We start from the raw sequence: 17,547 nt of genomic DNA on the forward strand, positions 1-17,547 counted from the left end.
CATCTAATCCCAGTCCTGGGTGAGGAGAGCCCATTGATATAATCCATAAAAATCAACCTCCCAGGGCACAGAGCTGGGTTGTGAGTAAACATGAGAATCAGTTGGAAGATACTGAGCACACAGTCTTGGTAAGTTCTTCATTATGGTAAGATAAAAATCTGCGGCTTCCACTGAACCCTTTTGATCCAGGAGCATTACTTGACTAAGTTAGATTTCTTTTAAGTATACATGGCTCTCACAGAAATATAAAATGAACCTATGTCAAGGATTTTATTCAACCCATCCATTAATGAGTAAAGAGTGAGATGTTAAAACCAATACTAAAGAAAATATGAAGACAGATTTATATAGTCAAGTTAGCCAAATGAATGTTAAAGTGAATATGCTAATAAATGCAAACTGGTTAATATCTTACAGGGCAATAAATTTAAAGCTTTATGTTTATCTATTCTACCAGAGGGAAATCAATTCTATCTCAACAGATAAAATCTTTCTGTGCTATAGACAAGAGTCATTTGCATCACAAGTAGTTTTCTACAAGATAACTTTTCTATTAGAAAACTAATCAAAGGTGCATACCCTTATAAGAATTAATTAATATATTAAGAATCCATCTGACAATTCCCAGCATTCCACTAAAAGAATATCCAATAATCACCTTTCTTTTTTTCTAATATTGGATACTTTTAAAAAACATTTCTCCTTCAGCCTGGAAGCCATTGAGCTATTTAAAGACATCGGAGACATCTCATTTTCCTCCAGGAGTCAGGTGCCCAGGATTAGACACAGGTGTGGTATGAGCAGGAAGGTGTTTTATTTCGGTCCCCAAAGAGAGAATCAAAACCAATCATTATTAAAGCTGAGGGGATATTATTAAATGTAAATCCTATTTACCGCCTCTTTCACTCTAAAGACAACTTTCATTTCATATGTTCTCTGCCCAGAAAAGAGGTAGGGCACTGCATTTATAGCTATAGCAGTGGGAGGACAACAAGAAAGAGACAAAGAACTAGTCAGACGAGTAGCCACAGTGTAGATTCCCAAGTGGCATTTAGTTTGTCAACATACTTAGTTAATTTTAGCCAACAGTTAATTTGCTCCAAACAGTACACTTTTTTGTTGTGAACCAGGATCAAAAAAAGGGGTCTCTGTTCCATATATGAATTACACATGTTTAGTGGCAGTAACTGGTAATTGATGCCTCTAAAGACAGATCCATTCATTCTTTTGCCTTTTTTTCCCCTTTCTCCCGGCATTCTTACTATCTTGCTCTTTTCCTCTTTTCTTTCACTGATTTGCTTAGGACCTCAGAGGTAAAAAGGACCTTGAAAATCTTCTGGACCAGAGCTGTCCAGTATAATGTTCTGCAATGATGGAGATGTTCTATATTTGTGCTGTTCAATATAGTAACTGCTAGCCACATGTGGCCATTATATACTTAAAATGTTTCTAGGGCAGGGTTTCTCAAACTCAGCACTATTGACATTTTGGGAAGGATAATTCTTCATTGCTGAGAAAATTCATCCACCGTAGCGAGTAGGTCCACACACAGTCATCCTATTTAATGTCAACCTCATTCTCTCAGCTCTCAGCAATCTTTTTAACTCCTGTTGACTTCCTTTCACACATTCATGGTGGCTGTTCCAAACTCTCCCACTCTGCTCAAACTCATGACTTCACCCTGCCCACCAGTTCCAAGAATAGGAGGAAAGCAAAACCAGCTGCATCTGTAATACGAGATTTCTTCCTCATGTAATCCTGGAGTTTACTTAAATCTTCCAATTCCCATGTGGGTGACAGTACTGATTATCTCTGAATTTTTCTGTGCTACAAGAAATTCAAAGTAGGATTACCTGATTCCCTGGAGTTAAGAGAGACAGCTCAGTGTAGTGAAAAGAGCATTGGATGGAGATACAAGAGGCAAGGCTTCTACAACCAGTTCTGTTAATAATTCATGGTTATTTGGGTAAGACCTTCAACCTGTCAAGCCTCAGATTCCCCTCTTGAATACCAGGGAAAACTTTCAATGATTTTTTTCCCCAAGATTTTGGATCATCTTTCCAGATCTAGACCTTTTAGATTCTACTTTCTTTTTTGCTGCTCATGTTCTAATAAAAAAAAATGTTTACTGAATACTTACTATGTGCCATCACTGTACTAGTGGCTGGAAATCTTACAGTGACCAGAATAGACTTGACTTACGCCCTTTATGTGGTTTGATGGGAAGCTGACTACCTGTCCAATGCTCCACCCTGGGAAAGCTCAACTCCAGGGAAAACAATCAATCTAAGCAATAAGGTTGTAGTACTCTTTTCTTAGACTAACCCACAGGATACCCAGAGGGTGAGACTATGCCTTCTCCCAGATCACGCTTTCTCCCATGCAGCTATGTTGATTGCTTAGTAGAACCAGGGATTATATGCAAAAGATTTAACAGTGAGCACAGTGTAGGCCAGGGCCAATGAAACTTATGGCTGAAGCAGGATGTCACTCCTAGACTTATTCCTTTGGTTGCTCGTTTGTGGGGAGGTCTGGGGGATCCCAGAGGAGAGACTGGGGTGACCATGGTCAAGTCTCAGAGAAACCGGGGAAGTTACTGTTTACCAACATTTATAGAAATATACCTATATTCTAACTACGGAGTGGTCAGTGGCTATTGAATATTAACCCTAAGAAGAATTGAGGAGGCAATGTAGACACACAGCTATGTGACTTATCAACAACATTGGCTTTTCCAGAGTCATTAGAAGAAGACTGCAGTACCCCAACATTTTTTAGAGTTGTCTGCTTGGATGGACATATGCATGTAAACCCTCCATGGAACTTCAGTTTCCTCTTTTAACTCTACCCAAGTGTCTATCCAGAACCTTTCTCTCCTGGGCCATCTCATAGTTCTCCCTACTTCTGAGTCCAGATGACCTCCTTATATTGACATATCATCTTAATATGTGGAGTTTAGGATCCTAGATTACCTCATTTGGCCCAATTGCATTTTCCTTCCTTGGAAATAACTTTAATGAGTTATTTTCTGCCAAGTATGAGGAAACCACATTATGCTTCTGTAATGAAATTATTCAAAGAACTACTCCTCTTCTCCTCTTTTCCTTCCCTTCCGTCTCTCCTTCCTTCCTTCCTCTCTTTTAACATATACTTATTGAGTGCTTACAATATGCCTTTGTGTAAGGCACTCTTCTAGGTATCAAGAATACAGCTGTGAACAAAAACAAAGTCCTCCACTCATACAGACAGGGACTATGAAGTTGATGAAACTTAAGCTTCATGCTCCTCACTTGTATGAACTTTTTCTAAGGCCCCAAAGGGCCCTAGAAATATGTTATTCTGCTTTATATATTTTATAAATTTTATAAAATTTGCAGAAGATATTTTAGCTATAACTGGTTAAGAACGTTGTCTCTTTCCATCTCAATTTTCCACCATCATATTTCCCTTCATATCAGATGACATTTGAATGGCAGAAAATATTTTGAGAATCCTTGTACAGAGAAACTAAGTTAGGAATGTATGTCCTGGGTTTTAGTAGGATGTATATAGATGGTATGCAGTCACTTCTGTATAGAGTTACTTAGCTGTTTTAACATAGGAATGGCTTCTTAGAATACTTCTATTACCTACTGTAGTATTTTATCTACCATATGACGCAAAGTTACAGGTCCAGAGGACATACCATGAAATAAAATGTGACCCACAGTGGCCAGCACCAAACGTTTGTGACTAGATGAGAAACAAGATCTGAAACATACAAGATCAGAAGCTATCTATGAAACCTTTCTCCAATCATCAGACAAAATTACTGTCAAACCATGTTAGAAGAAAGACTGAATTATTTTTCTATTATCTCAATAATTACAAAATTACTGTTACATACAGGAGCAGTCAAATAAGTATGCAGCCAAAAATATAGGAAAAAAGCACAGAAATGTGACAGGCAATTAATTAATAAAAACAGGAATTTTCTATTTGTCAGCTTTAAAAAGATTTCTTTTATTATATTAAGTAGATATTCATTTTTGTGCCCCATTTACATTCTTTTTTTTTTAAGATTTTATTTATTTGACAGAGAGAGACACAGAGAGAGAGGGAACACAGGCAGGGGGAGTGGGAGAGAAGCAGGCTTCCTGCGGAGCAGGGAGTCCGATGCGGGGCTCGATCCCAGGACCCTGAGATCATGACCTGAGCCGAAGGCAGACACCTAAAGACTGAGCCACCCAGGCGCCCCGCCCCATTTACCTTCTTAATTTTGCTTTTTTTTTTCTTAAAAAGGGCTCACAAAAGCTTCAGGTTTTATAAAACTTGGATCCATGCCTGCTCATGGGGCTAATATTTTATTGGGAAGAGAAAGACAAAAACTAATATAACATAGTCAAGGAGTGGTAAAACTATGAAGAAAGATAAGGTATTTGCAATGGAGATGAAAGACATGTACACTGAAAAATACCAAACATCACTGAAAGAGATTAAAGAAGACACAATTTAATGGGAAGACATCCCATGTGCATGGATTGGAAGAGTTCATATTGTTAAAATGTCCATAACACCCAAAGCAATCTACAGATTCAATGCCATCTTTATCAAAATTCCATGGCTTTTTTTTTTTTAAGAAATAGGAAAAACAATCCAAAAATTCACATGGAACCACGAAGAAGCCTGAATAGCCAAAGTAATCTTGAGAAAGAAGAACAAAACTGGAGGCTTTACACTTCTGACTTCAAAACATATTTCAAAGCTACAGTAACCAAAATAGTATGATACTGGCATAAAAACAGACATATAGACCACTGCAACAAAATAGAGAGCCCAGAAATAAAACCATGTATATGGTCAAATGATCTTCAACAGGGGTGCCAAGACTACACAATGGAGAAAAGAGTCTCTTCAACAAATGGTGCTAGGAGAAATGAATATCCATATGCAAAAGAGTGAAATTAGACTTTGATATTTCACCATATGAAAAAAATCAACTCAACATGGATTAAAGTCTAGAAGTCCAGATTCTCAGAAGAAAACATAAGAATAAACTTCATAACATTGGTCTTGGTAATGATTTATTGCATATGACACCAAAAGCACAAGCAACAAAAACAAAAATAGACAAGTGGGACTATATCATACTAAAAAGCTTCTGCACAGCAAAGGAAACAGAGTGAAAAGGCAACCTATGGGATGGGAGAAAATATTTGCAAAGTATGTATCTGGTATGAGGTTAATATCCAAAATATATAAGGAACTCCTACCACTCAATAATAGCAAAACAAATAATCTGATTTAAAAATGGGCAAAGAACTTTAGTAGACATTTCTCCAAAGAAGACATACAAATGGCTGACAAACATATGAAAAGATGCTCAACATCAGGGAAATGCAGGTCAGACTTACAACAAGAAATCACCTCACCTGTTGGGATGATCATTATATAAAACAAAACAAAAAGAAAATAACAAGTATTGGTGAGGATGAGGAGAAATTAGAACCCTATTCACTGTTGAAGCAAATGCAAAATGGTGCAGCCACTAGAGAAAATAGTGTGGAGTTTCCTCAAAAAATTAAAAATAGACCTACCATATGATCCAGCAATTCTACTTCTGGATATTTATTAAATATTTTAAAAATTTAAAATTTTTTTTCTACTTCCTTAGATATAAAATTAGATTGATTGATTTGATTTTTTTTATTTTTTTAAGTTTCTATTTAAATTCCAGTTAGTTAACATACAGTGTTATATTAGTTTCAGGTGTACAGTATAGCGATTCAACACTTCCATACAACATCTGCTGCTCATCACAAGTGCTCTCCTTAATCCCCATCATCTATTTCACCCATCCACCCTCTGGTAACCATCAGTTTGCTCTCTATAGTTAAGAATCTGTTTCTTGGTTTGTGTCTCTCTGATTTTCCCTATGACCACTTGTTTTGTTTCTTAAATTCCATATGCGAGTGAAATCATATGGTATTTGTCTTTCTCTGACTGACTTATTTCACTTAATATGATGCTCTCTAGTTGCAACAATACGGGTATTTATTATCAAAGAATTTAAAACAGAATTTCAAAGAGATATTTGCATGTCTATGTTCATTGTAACATTATTCACAATAGCTAATATATGGAATCAATATAAATCAATATATCAAAAAACTGTATGTTCTTCAGTGGATGAATGGATTAAAAGATATATATATCTACAATGGAATATTATTATATTAGGTGAAAGTTGGTTAAGCATCTACCTTCGGCTCAGGTCATGATCCCAGGGTCTTGGGATCAAGCCCCACGTTGGGCTCCCTGCTCAGCAGGTAGCCTACTTCTCCCTCTCCTTTCCTCTCCTCCGGCTTGTACTCTCTCTCTGTCAAATAAATAAATCTAAAAAAAAAAAAAAAAAAAAAAAAGCCTGTAGGTGAATTTGGAGAAATTAACATCTTAACAATACTGAATTTTCCAATCTATGAACACAGTATAGCTCTTCATTTATTTAGCTTTCCTTCCATTTCTTTCTCCAGTTGAGAAGACTACTTTATTAAGATGACATTTGAGTTAAGACCTGAATTAAGCTATAGCATGAACCATGAGGCTATCTGGAGGAACGGTATTCCAGGCAGAGTATAATAAGTGCAAAGGTCCTGACATACAGTGTTCTTTGAGTGTTCTAAGAACAGCAGGGAGGTCACCGTGGCTGAGTGGAGTGAGGTGGAACAGAGAGGGGCAGAGGATGAAATCACAAAGGTAACAAGTGGCAAGGTCATGTAAGACCTTGTAGGCCATTGTAAGGTTTCGGATTTTATTTAGAGTAAGATGAGAAGTGATTGAACAGTTTTGAGAAGAGGTGTGACATTTGATTTATTTCTTTAGGTCACTTTGGGTGTTTCAGTGAAAAAGGATTAATAGGGAAAGGTAAATTCAAGATAGAAGCAGAAAAACCATTGCGGAAAAATTTATAATATTTTAGCAAGGCCATATGGTGACTTGGACTAGGATGCCAGTAGAAGTAATAAATGTCAGAATATAGATATATTTTAAAGATAGAGTTGATGGGATTTGCTGAAAGTTAGATGTGGGCTGTAAAAAAAGAGAGGAGTCAAAGATGGCTGTAAGGTTTTGGGCCTAAATAATTGGAAGAATAGTTTTCATCAGTTCAATTGGGGAAGTCTCTGAGGGGAGATGTTTTGGAAGGTGTTTATCTGGCTTACAGGGAGTAAGAAGGCGAAAAAGATTTTTTCTAAAATTTTTATGCACCATTGAATTTTAACCACAGAATTTAAGAATTTGCAGTCTATACTCTGAGTATATTTCAATAGCAACCACCTGTGCATTATGGTCTGCACATAAGTGGTAAGGGGAAGGCAATAGGCAGAAAGTAGGAAAAGAATATTTCAATTAGTAACTGAAGTTATTATGCCTCTTCAGGAGCATGCAGGAATGGGTGTTAATGAGTCTATGCGTAGGGAAGACCTCATTGAAGATCATCTATTTTATTTGAGACTTGAAGAAGTTAGCCAGCAGAGGGAGGTGGGGTTTGTGGTGATGGAAGATTAATCTGTAAGTCAAGTAATGAGCAGGTGCAAAGATCCAGAAATGAGAAAATGTGTTTGAGGAACACATTAAAGAGAGTCAAGTATGAGTATAGAGCAGGGAGAACCAAAAGGAGAATGTTGTGAAATAAGGCAGTGGGTATGTTTAATCCTAACAATTAGATCTGCAGTTTTACAAAACCACTGTGGCTTGCTGTGGGGTTCCTCAGTAGAGAATGAACTGAAGGAGCACAGATGCTAGTTATCAAATCTTGGTGAGGGATGATGATGATGGCAGTGGGTTCAAACTTCAGAGACATTTAGGGGCTTTGTGGACGACCAATGAAAAGAGAGAAGCCCTAAGAATGACTAGTTACTAAGTTTCTAAGGTGAGCAACTTGGTGGATGGTGGTTCCTTTTACAAACACTGGAGTGCCAATTATTAAGTTATTGTCTCTCAGCTCCAAACCTTGGACTAAATTTGGACTATCTGTTTCTATTCTGCTTTGTGAAGCTGATGCTTGTATTTTGCAAACCACATTCCTGCTTTGCCAGCTGGCCCTGTGTGAGGCTCGGCCATCGGTGGTGCTAGGGAGACTGCAAAGCTGGAGGAGAAAGAAAGAAATACCCCTTACTGTCTGCTTCCTTTTAGCATTTCTCCAGCAATGATTCTTCACCCCAGAAGCAGTAGGTCCTTCCCACAGAAGTAGCTGAATGCAGTTTGCAGTTTTCCCTGCATTTGCAAAGTCAGTCTAATCATGCTCTTTGGAGCCAACAGCACCTATAAGATGGTTCTCCCTCTTCAAAGCCTGGATCCCAGGCTTATGGGGAGCCTCCTCTGAACTCAAAGATTCCAGTATCAGTTGAGTAGCATCTCTTCCTCAGGTGTCTGAGTTTTAGCTATTGGGGGGACCCTCTAAGTTTCTAGGTTTAATAATTCTAGTCTCTCCCCTTTATTTCTTCTGCCTTTCCTGCAGTTGCTACCTCCATGATTTCTTAGAGAATTTTTTTAAACCTTTCATTTACCAAGTTAGTATTTCTTTATATTAAATTCTCTCTAAGCAAATTAACCAATGTGCTTTCTGTCTCCTAACTGGATTGGTACAGAATTTGTTGCTAGGAATAGTCCCAGGAAACAGACCCTAAAAGATGGGATCTGGGCATTAGCTTGGTTTTGTGCTTTGGCTTGACTGTAGTGCTGAGCTCCTTGCTAATAGGGAATGAATGCTGGTAACCCATGTATGCAGAAGTATCACGATTAATTAGGTCATCACCTGTAGTTGATTGTGATAAAGTGCCTACTGAAACAAGTGCCTTGGAGCATGTACCTGCTGCATTTGACTGTTATAACAGTGGCAATGACTATGACAACTGCTGGGAAATAGATTCTTCTGAGTGCACCGAAGCACTTACAGAAAGAAAGTACCAACCTCGGGTCCTTACACTCTCTGCTCAGGTCTCATCAGAGAAGCAGAGACATTCCATGGCAGCCCTAAAAGAATCTCTCATTTCTTATAGCCATGGGGCTTCCATTGCTAAAAAATGAACGAACATTTAATTGTCCAGTTCACAGTTTTTACATCACTTGAATCTATAGTCTTGCCAGGGCTCTCATGTAGAAGTTAGGAAAATGATAGGGAAGGAGAGCGGACCCCAAAACTCAGATTGGGGATACATCTGGTTGGACTTAGACCAAGTTGAGAATTTTGAAATCTCAAGTCACTTTGAACCTCTTCTGTCAGTGGCAGCAGCTTGTCCTTCTGTGTCTGAAGATATTAGCCTTTCCTGGCTTGAAAACTATCCACTATCCCCATAACTAGGGTCAGATGTCAGCATGCTCCAGGGGAACAAGTACAAAGTCTGATCCAGGAGGAAACAGCTTGTAAACACCCCAAAATTGCAAGATTTTCCCAATTTACATCACTATAAACCTACAGAAAATGTATAGGAATGGATTTTAAGGAAAATGGAATATAACACTGGATTAGGCCAAATGTATTGATATGAGTGCACTTACCGGAGGTTCTGGATTCAATGTGTTAGCTCAGGCAGGTGGAAATAATCTAACAATTTCATTTATCAGTTGACAGAGACTCGGGCTCTATAGCGACCTCTTAATGAGACTGAGATATCATAATGTAGATGAAGGAAAGTGCAGGGAGATAGGGATATTAGAGTGCCTTTATCATGTGTAATTTACACATCCATTACTCAACTAAATCCTGAGGATCAAGAGGACATTCTCATCACCAACACATTGAAAATCACACTGTTTGTAAGTCATGTACATTCTTGAGAAGTTCTGTCATGGCTGTAAGCCAAGTATAATTATGGGAAATTTCACTATTGAAATACTGTATATTTTCCTCGAAGTGTTCCTCAAAGGGACCTGTAGTCATTTACTAGAGTGACTGTGTGCTGGGGAAAAAGAAATAGCTAGACCTTTGGGGGATTATCAAACATTGGCTAATTGATATTAATTCCTGGGTATCTATATCACTGTAATCTAACAGTGAAACTGGGGGCTTAGATGAGTCAGATATTAATTGGAGTCTTAGCCCAAATTTGAAACACAGAGGACCCAGTAGGTCTGCAGACCCACTGTATGGTTATTTATCCAGTTCTTGAATGCATAATTAGAAGAGATACACGTTTAGACATAATAGATATACTTGGCAACTGGCAAAATCCTTACATTGGCTCTTTGACCCATGGAATAAGAACCATAACAGTAGAAAGAAGGAAGCTTCTGGAACCTTTCTATCCTACCAGGAGAGTAACCAAAACGAATGGCACATCTTCAGGGAAATTGCAGAGATTAGTGTCCATCACCAAGACTTGGAAAGATGCATGAGGGGTGATACCTATCACATTCTCACTTAAGTGGCCTGTTTGTCCAAAGCAGAAGGCAGATCTTGACAAATACCTGAGGATGATCATAAACTTAATCAGGAGGTGACTTCAGTTGTAGTTAATGTTCTACATGTAGTATTTTTACCAAAGCCAATTAACACTCATGTGGGGAGATAATAAAAGTAGTTTGGGGTGGGTTGAAGAGTGAGGGGGGTGGTTATAGAAAGGGTAGAACCACGGTCAATCAGTGGATAGTAAGGCCAAGTTTACTGAGATAGGAGGATCTCAAAGCAGCCGATTTATGAAGGATTTGTATGGATTTCAGTTGTAAACACATTGAGTTTGAAATGTCTTTGTATTTTCAATGCCTAATTTGATGACTGGTATGGTATTTGTGAATGGGTCATGATTGACTATGACTTCAATAATTTTTCATTTCTTTATCCTAGTTATTCTTCTTCATACAGTTGATAAACACTAAACTTGGTAATTGAAGGAGGAAATGGTATTGCCAGACTTCTTATAAAAGCAAGTTTGTTCACCTACCCCAAATGAGACAGGACTGTGTAGTTTAGGAGCACAGACTAAATGCTCAGTATACTGGGGCCAAATCTGTGTACAGTCACTTAGAACTGTAGGACTCAGGGCATGTCTAAGACTCCCTCTTGGCCTTTGTTTTCCTATTTGTAAGTTGTTTTACCATACCTACTTCCTAGAGTGGTAATGATGAAATAAAATAATAAATTACAATAGCACATGGCCAGGCTCACCATCAGTAATCAATAAGTTCATTCCTTCCAACCCAACTTAGAGAAGTATAAGGCATTGCAGAGAAGCTCCATGCTCCTTCCATGCTTTTTAGGTCTCGGAATTTTCAGGGCATTATTCAAATAGGAAACACACATGACCTTTGCTCCGTGGCTGTAAAATAATCAGTGGTGCAACATGGCAGGTCACTAGGATGATCTAGGCAGGCAGTGAAATAAGAAATTGATAAATGGAGGTAGACACCAAAAAAGCCTACATAAATTCCACTATAAGAAGAGCAAGTGAGGGTGGCTGGGTCGCTCAGTTGGTTAAGCGACTGCCTTCAGCTCAGATCATGATCCCGGAGTCCTGGGATTGAGCTCTGCATGGAACCCCGCATCGGGCTCCCGGCTCAGCGGGGAGCCTGCTTCTCCCTCTGACCCTCTCCCCTCTCGTGCTATTTCTCTCTCGCTCCCGCTCTCTAATAAATAAATCAATAAATAAAATCTTTAAAAAAGAAGAGCAAGTGAGCTAAGGCAAAGGGAGAGGTTCAGGGAAAAGAAATAACATGAATTAATTTAATAAATAGTATACAGAATTAATTTTCCCTTCTGGAGAAACATGATGGCTAAAGCAAGGTTTTGATAAAAAGACATGATTTAATTACAAAAAAGATTTTTTCTGCCAGTAATTCCACCTGGCAAAATATAAAATGTGTCAAGCTGCAATGTTGACATTTCCAAATAGAGTAGACTTGTATACTAATGAGAACATTTAAATCGTTTTTCCAATCTTGTACAATTTTAGATGTTTCTACCTTTATTCATTTTTATAAATAATATGTAAATCTCCCAGATATAGTTCTGTGATTAATATTACTGAGGTTAGGAAACAGGTCTGAGCACCTGAAATACCTAAAAGTACCAAAAAATCTAAATACCTATTAAAAAAAAAAAGCAACTAGAGCGTGAGCACCTATTTCTATGGGCACCTGATACAAATGCTTGACTCCATTAGATTAGACTTCCATTAGACTTCACAGCACTTTACTGAGGACATAAAGCATTCCTGGTGTTGAGAAAATCCAATATAGTTCTTGGCCTGTGTATGGTAGTTCTAAACAAATATTTATTAATAAATAACATAATCATGCTGAGAAAAACAACAGCACCTTCTTGAATTAATACTTTTAGGAGATTAATTTTCATTTAATTTTGTGTAATTGCAATTGATTTATTGCAGAAATGTGTACCTGGCATTTCATCCCTCTACTGGGAGGTACTTGAACCACGTGGCCCCTTTCAGTGGTCTCCATTGCTGCCATCTGACTTTATAAAAGAGGGTTTCATTTTTATACAGTGTTAGTGAGAATACAAAATTGGTACAATCTCTTTGGAGATAAATTTGTTAATGCTATTAATGAAAAAAAAGCCTTTAATTAAACAATTCCACCTCTAGAAACTTATACCTCTACAAAGTTGAATGGACAAGGATAATCAAAGCTTCATTGTTTATAAACCAAAAAAACTGGCAACAACCTAAATGTCCATGGGAAAGGTTACATGAATTATGATGCATCTAGCTAATGGAATTTTCGGCAGCTGTTAAAAAGAATGAGGTAGAATTTCTCTACTGCCACAGAAAGATCTTTAGAAGAATATTAAGTGAAAACAGAAAGTTTGCATAAAAATAATAACGATAATTGTAATTATTATTATTATAAACACTTGTGAGGTATGTACTATGTTCTAAGTATTTTACCTTTATTAACTCATTCAATTCTCACCACAACCCTGTGAAGTGGGTGTTATTGAAATCCTCATCCTATGGATAAGGGAACTGAGGCACATTATTGTCAAGTAACTTGCCCAAGGTCACAAAATTAGTGTCAGGGCAGTGTCTGGCTTGAGGCTCAGTGTTCTTATCTGGTTCTATTCCATGTATGTTAAAAAATGCATAAAAATCCATGTGTGTAAGTATACATGTGTATGGATATGGATACGTACATACATATGTATTCATATGTGTATGGAACATGGCACTAAATACAACCTCTAAACTGTTAGCAGTTGCTTTCTTTAAAGAGTTGGTAGAAGAGGAAGAGGGGAAGATACTTTTTATATGATACAAGTTTATTTTGCTTGTTTGCTTTTGTTATGAGGGATATTATTTTTATAGTAATTTTCCCCCAAAATATAACTTTCTAGTTATTTTTCTTCTGCTGCTAGCAGTTAAGGAAGACATCTGCTCATTTTTCCTCATTGTTAAAAAGTTATTCATTCAGCAAAACATTTAAACTGTGCTAGGTGTCCCTGCCTTGTCTTTAGGGAGCTCACTGTCTACTGGAACAGACTGACATATAAACATGTAATCCCAGAACTTCTATAATGGGGATGTACAAGGATGGGGTGGGAGGGGCACAAAGGAGAGATATCAATTCTGTGGAGGGCATGGAGGGGAAGTGTGAAAGAAGGTACCCAAAGAGGAGGTAACGCTTTGCCTAAATAACAAAAGAAAAGTAAGAGTTCTCCAGGACACAGGGGAGAGGAGGGAGAGAAAAAGCATCCCAGAAGGAGGGAAAAATGGGAGTAAAGACATAGAGGCAGGAACCCACATTGTTCTTCACGGGACTGGGCATAGTTTAATTTAGTTGCAGGTTATGGAAGGAAATGTGAGGAGTGCCTCTGGAGATGTGGGCAGAAGGAACATCCCCTAAGTTCTTGTGGGCCATGTTAAGAACTTCATTCCGTGTACCAGTGTTTCCTAAGGAATATTCAAAGAACAAAGGTGTTCGCAGAAAAACTCAAAAGATATGGATCAAAAGATATACACAGAATGGAGTATTATCTAGCCTTAAGAAGGAAGGAAATTCTGACGTATCCTAAAAGCGGATGAACCTTGAAAGCATTATGCTAAGTGAAATGTCAGACACAAAAGGACAAACACCGTATGATTCCACTTACATGAGGTACCCAGAATAGTAAAATTCATAGAGACAGAAAGAATAGGGTTACTAGATTTTGGGGCGAGGAGGATTGGGAATGACTGTTTAGTGGCTACACAATTTCAGTTAGAGATGATGCAAAAGTTCTGGAGATGGGTAGTGGTGAGTTGCACAACAATGAATGTACTCAGTGCCGCCGAATTGTACACTCAGTGGTAAAATGATAAATTTTATACTAAGCATATTTTACCATAATAAAAAAGGTTGAAATGGTAAATTTTATGTTATGTATACTTTACCACAATTACAAAATATGGGATAAAAGAAATAAAAACGATAGACAAAATAGATAAATAATTCAAATTCAATTCTTTTTTCTTTTTTGACTTTAAAATTAGGTATGTCATTTCTTTGCTCAAGCTGATAATAATGATTTGTTTCTGTTATGTAATAATGGCTGCCACTTACTGAAAACTAGCTCTGCGCTAGTTTTACATCCATAGAGATAAAGAGATGCTGGCCCAGAGAGGTCAACTAATTGATCCAAGAGCACGCGGTTAGTGAGGGGGCATTTCTAGGAATCCTAGAATCGGAACTCGGCTCCCAAGCCCTTGTTCTGTCACCAATCCCCAAGGTGCTTGATTATCTTACTACTTTTTTTAGTTGTGTCTACATTTTTCTTAAGCAAGTTTTCCCTTGATCTGCAAAGAAAGTATTGTTTGGTGTTTTCTGGGTTCAGAAAATGTAAGAAGCCTGAGGGAATGCAGAATGAAATGTTTGTTGAGTGTTTCCTTTTATCCCCATATGATACTTTTGAAGGACTTTGATCTTCTGAAAGAGAGACCAAAAGAGCATTCAAAGTGAGTCTAGACGCTCCCACCACAGAGAACTACTTAGTCAGCCACCTGTTACCGAGGGGAGGATGGTCTGTACTTTTGTTGCGGCTGTTATCTGGAGAATACGGCTTCTGGGCCCCGGGCCGCCAGCCTCCCCGGCTTTAGAAACGCGGCCGCAGAGAGACCCCGCGCAGACTCGCGCGCAGGCGCGAGACGGCGGCGGCGTTCTGTCGCTGTGCTTTGTCGCCTGGCGCTCCGGTGTCCCCGAGTGGTTTCCCCCTTGGCCTGTTCTCCCTCTGCGCCCGAACTCAGGGTCGCCGCTGCCCCTTCTCCACGCCCTCTCCAACCCATGCCTAGGCCAATCCCGGCGCGGCCCCTACCCTCTGACCCTGCGTTGCATAATGCCCGAGCAAAATCCCCAAGGGTGTGAAACCCGGCGTTCCTGCCCCTGGGCGGGGACGGGCGGCGACCGTTCGAGGAGCCCAGGCGGCGAGGGCGGAGCCGGCACTGTCCACCGGCCAGGGCCCCGCAAGTCCCCTGGGAGCAGGCCCCCCGCGCCGCTCGGCCCCACCGCCAGGCCCGCCCGCCGCCGCCGCCGCCGCCGCCGCAGCCATGGCGGAAGTTCATAGACGTCAGCATGCCCGGGTTAAAGGAGAAGCCCCCGCGAAATCCTCCACACACAGACATGAGGAGGAGCTGGGGATGGCGTCGGCCGAAACGCTGACGGTGTTCCTGAAGCTGCTGGCCGCTGGTTTTTACGGCGTGAGCTCCTTCCTGATCGTGGTGGTCAACAAGAGCGTGCTCACCAATTACAGGTAGGGCAGGGGCGGCGGCGGCGGCCGAGGCCGTGGGGAGGAGCGCGCGCGGCGGCGGCGGCCGGGCGCCGGCTCCCTGGACTCATGCTGCTAAAGTTAAAGCTGAACAAAGTTGGGCGGGAGCTGGGGAGGGCGGGCGGTGAATGAGCGGCCCGGGCGGCGGGGCCGGCTTGGCGCGCGGGCCCGGGGTGCGGGTCCGGCTCCGGGCGCGGAGCTCTGGACCGCCCCGCGCACGTCTCGACCGCGGTGGGAAAGCGCCCGCCGAGCAGCGCCCTGGAAACCTTGCCCTTCAGATCGATGGAGCGGAGTTGCTTTGTGACTTTTGGCTCTTGTGCATGCCAGGCTGGGAGCAGAGCGAGGATGCCCTCCCTGCCCTGCAGCCTGGGCCGGGGTCCGGGGCTTCGGGGTCCCCGAGTTCGCCGACGGTCTCGGGGGACGTGCGCATCCTTAAGCTCTTTTAAGACGATTCTGCTGCTGTCACTGGGACCCTGAGGCAGAAGCAGAAGCATGTTTGTTTTAAAGATGGGAAACCGTCGAGGAGACCTGTGTCTTCAACGCGTTGCGGGCAGCTGACTGAAATTGTGGACTCGGACAAGATGAGGCAAGTGGCCGCCCGAGGCTACAAAATCAGCGGTGTTGCCGGACAGCCAGCAGGGATTTTTTCTCACATTTTCATTTGCATAAGGCGCAGACGTTGGTGTTTGTTTCAAAATATATTTTAAGGTTGCAGATGTGCAAATGGAATTCACAGAGCTGCGTTTGGGTTTTTCTGACCGTGTATTTTTTTTTTCTCTCTCTCTCTCTCTCCCTTTTTTGTAGATTTCCCTCCTCACTATGTGTTGGACTTGGCCAGGTTAGTTGGAATCTTCGGCATTACGTGGTTTATGTCGTTAGAACTTCTGTGTGTGTCTTTATATGTAGAACAGTGAATCTGTGTTCTCTGTTTACAGATGGTGGCCACAGTGGCAGTTCTCTGGGTGGGAAAGGCGCTCAGAGTAGTCAAGTTTCCTGACTTTGACAGAAATGTACCTCGAAAGGTAAAAAAACCAAAACAAACAAACAAACAAAAAACACCTTATTTTCTGAAAACAAGTCACTATATATTTTTATCGGTCCTCTGCATATTTAAAAATGGCAATCTTGATATCGCCCAGAGTAGGTATAATGAAGGTAAAGAATAAATGTAGTAATATGTGTTTTTAAAAAGTCCTACCAACTCCTTAAAATTAAGGGAAAAGGCCCCCAGAATTCTTGTGTTTTTTAATTAATGAACACTTGTTGGGAGTACAGCTGTTTTGCATTTTCTGCATCCATCTAATCTAGCTGGTGTGTCCTACATTCATTATTCTTTGGGTTTATTTTCTCACTATTCTGTCTGCCTCTGCTTGACTCCACGTGAAGATGAAATGCCTTTCCTTTTTCTGCTGACATTAGAGCCATGGGCTAATACATTATCATATTTTAAAGCAAATGATGTTTCTGTCTCATATGGTTTGATCATATTCATATTTCTGTTTCTTTTTTCTTCTCCATTCTTCCCTCTCTTTGCCATAGTAGTGCTGTTATCCAGAAATAATGTTTTTTGGGTTCTTCATGGGGGCCAAAATTGTGTATGAGTTCTAATCTTATGTTTTAAGTGGAAAGAATTTGATCATGTAAACAAAACTGTTTCTATTTGAAAGGACCTTGTTTTAGCTGTCTTTATTATTGAGCTTTGTTATCCCTTTTTAAATTTTCTAGACGTTTCCACTACCTCTACTATATTTTGGGAACCAAATCACGGGACTGTTCAGCACAAAGAAACTGAAGTATGGATAACTTTATTTTACTAG

The 17,547-nt window shown here is 40.0% G+C and overlaps 1 protein-coding gene across 4 annotated transcripts in view; it reads left to right on the forward strand.

Annotated features, from left to right (window-relative positions):
* The first annotated feature begins 15,115 nt into the window (after positions 1-15,115).
* Positions 15,116-17,547, forward strand: part of SLC35D1 (solute carrier family 35 member D1) — a 49,073-nt gene continuing 46,641 nt past the window's right edge. For 2 of the 4 annotated variants that reach the window (XR_006794502.3, XR_006794503.3), the window contains exons 1-4: positions 15,116-15,715; positions 16,535-16,568; positions 16,666-16,752; positions 17,456-17,523. Coding sequence is in view for 2 of the 4 variants with exons in the window: in XM_064588997.1 (XP_064445067.1) it covers positions 15,513-15,715; positions 16,535-16,568; positions 16,666-16,752; positions 17,456-17,523 (392 nt within the window). In the remaining 2 variants the exon portion in view is untranslated. The remainder of the gene's footprint in view (positions 15,716-16,534; positions 16,569-16,665; positions 16,753-17,455; positions 17,524-17,547) is intronic. The other 2 variants (XM_064588997.1, XM_045897450.3) reach the window with 2 other exon arrangements.

This window comes from Mirounga angustirostris, unplaced genomic scaffold (assembly GCF_029215605.1).
Source record: "Mirounga angustirostris isolate CCGP_5_RB_7025 unplaced genomic scaffold, mMirAng1.0.hap1 SCAF_4, whole genome shotgun sequence".
NCBI lineage: Eukaryota > Metazoa > Chordata > Mammalia > Carnivora > Phocidae > Mirounga > Mirounga angustirostris.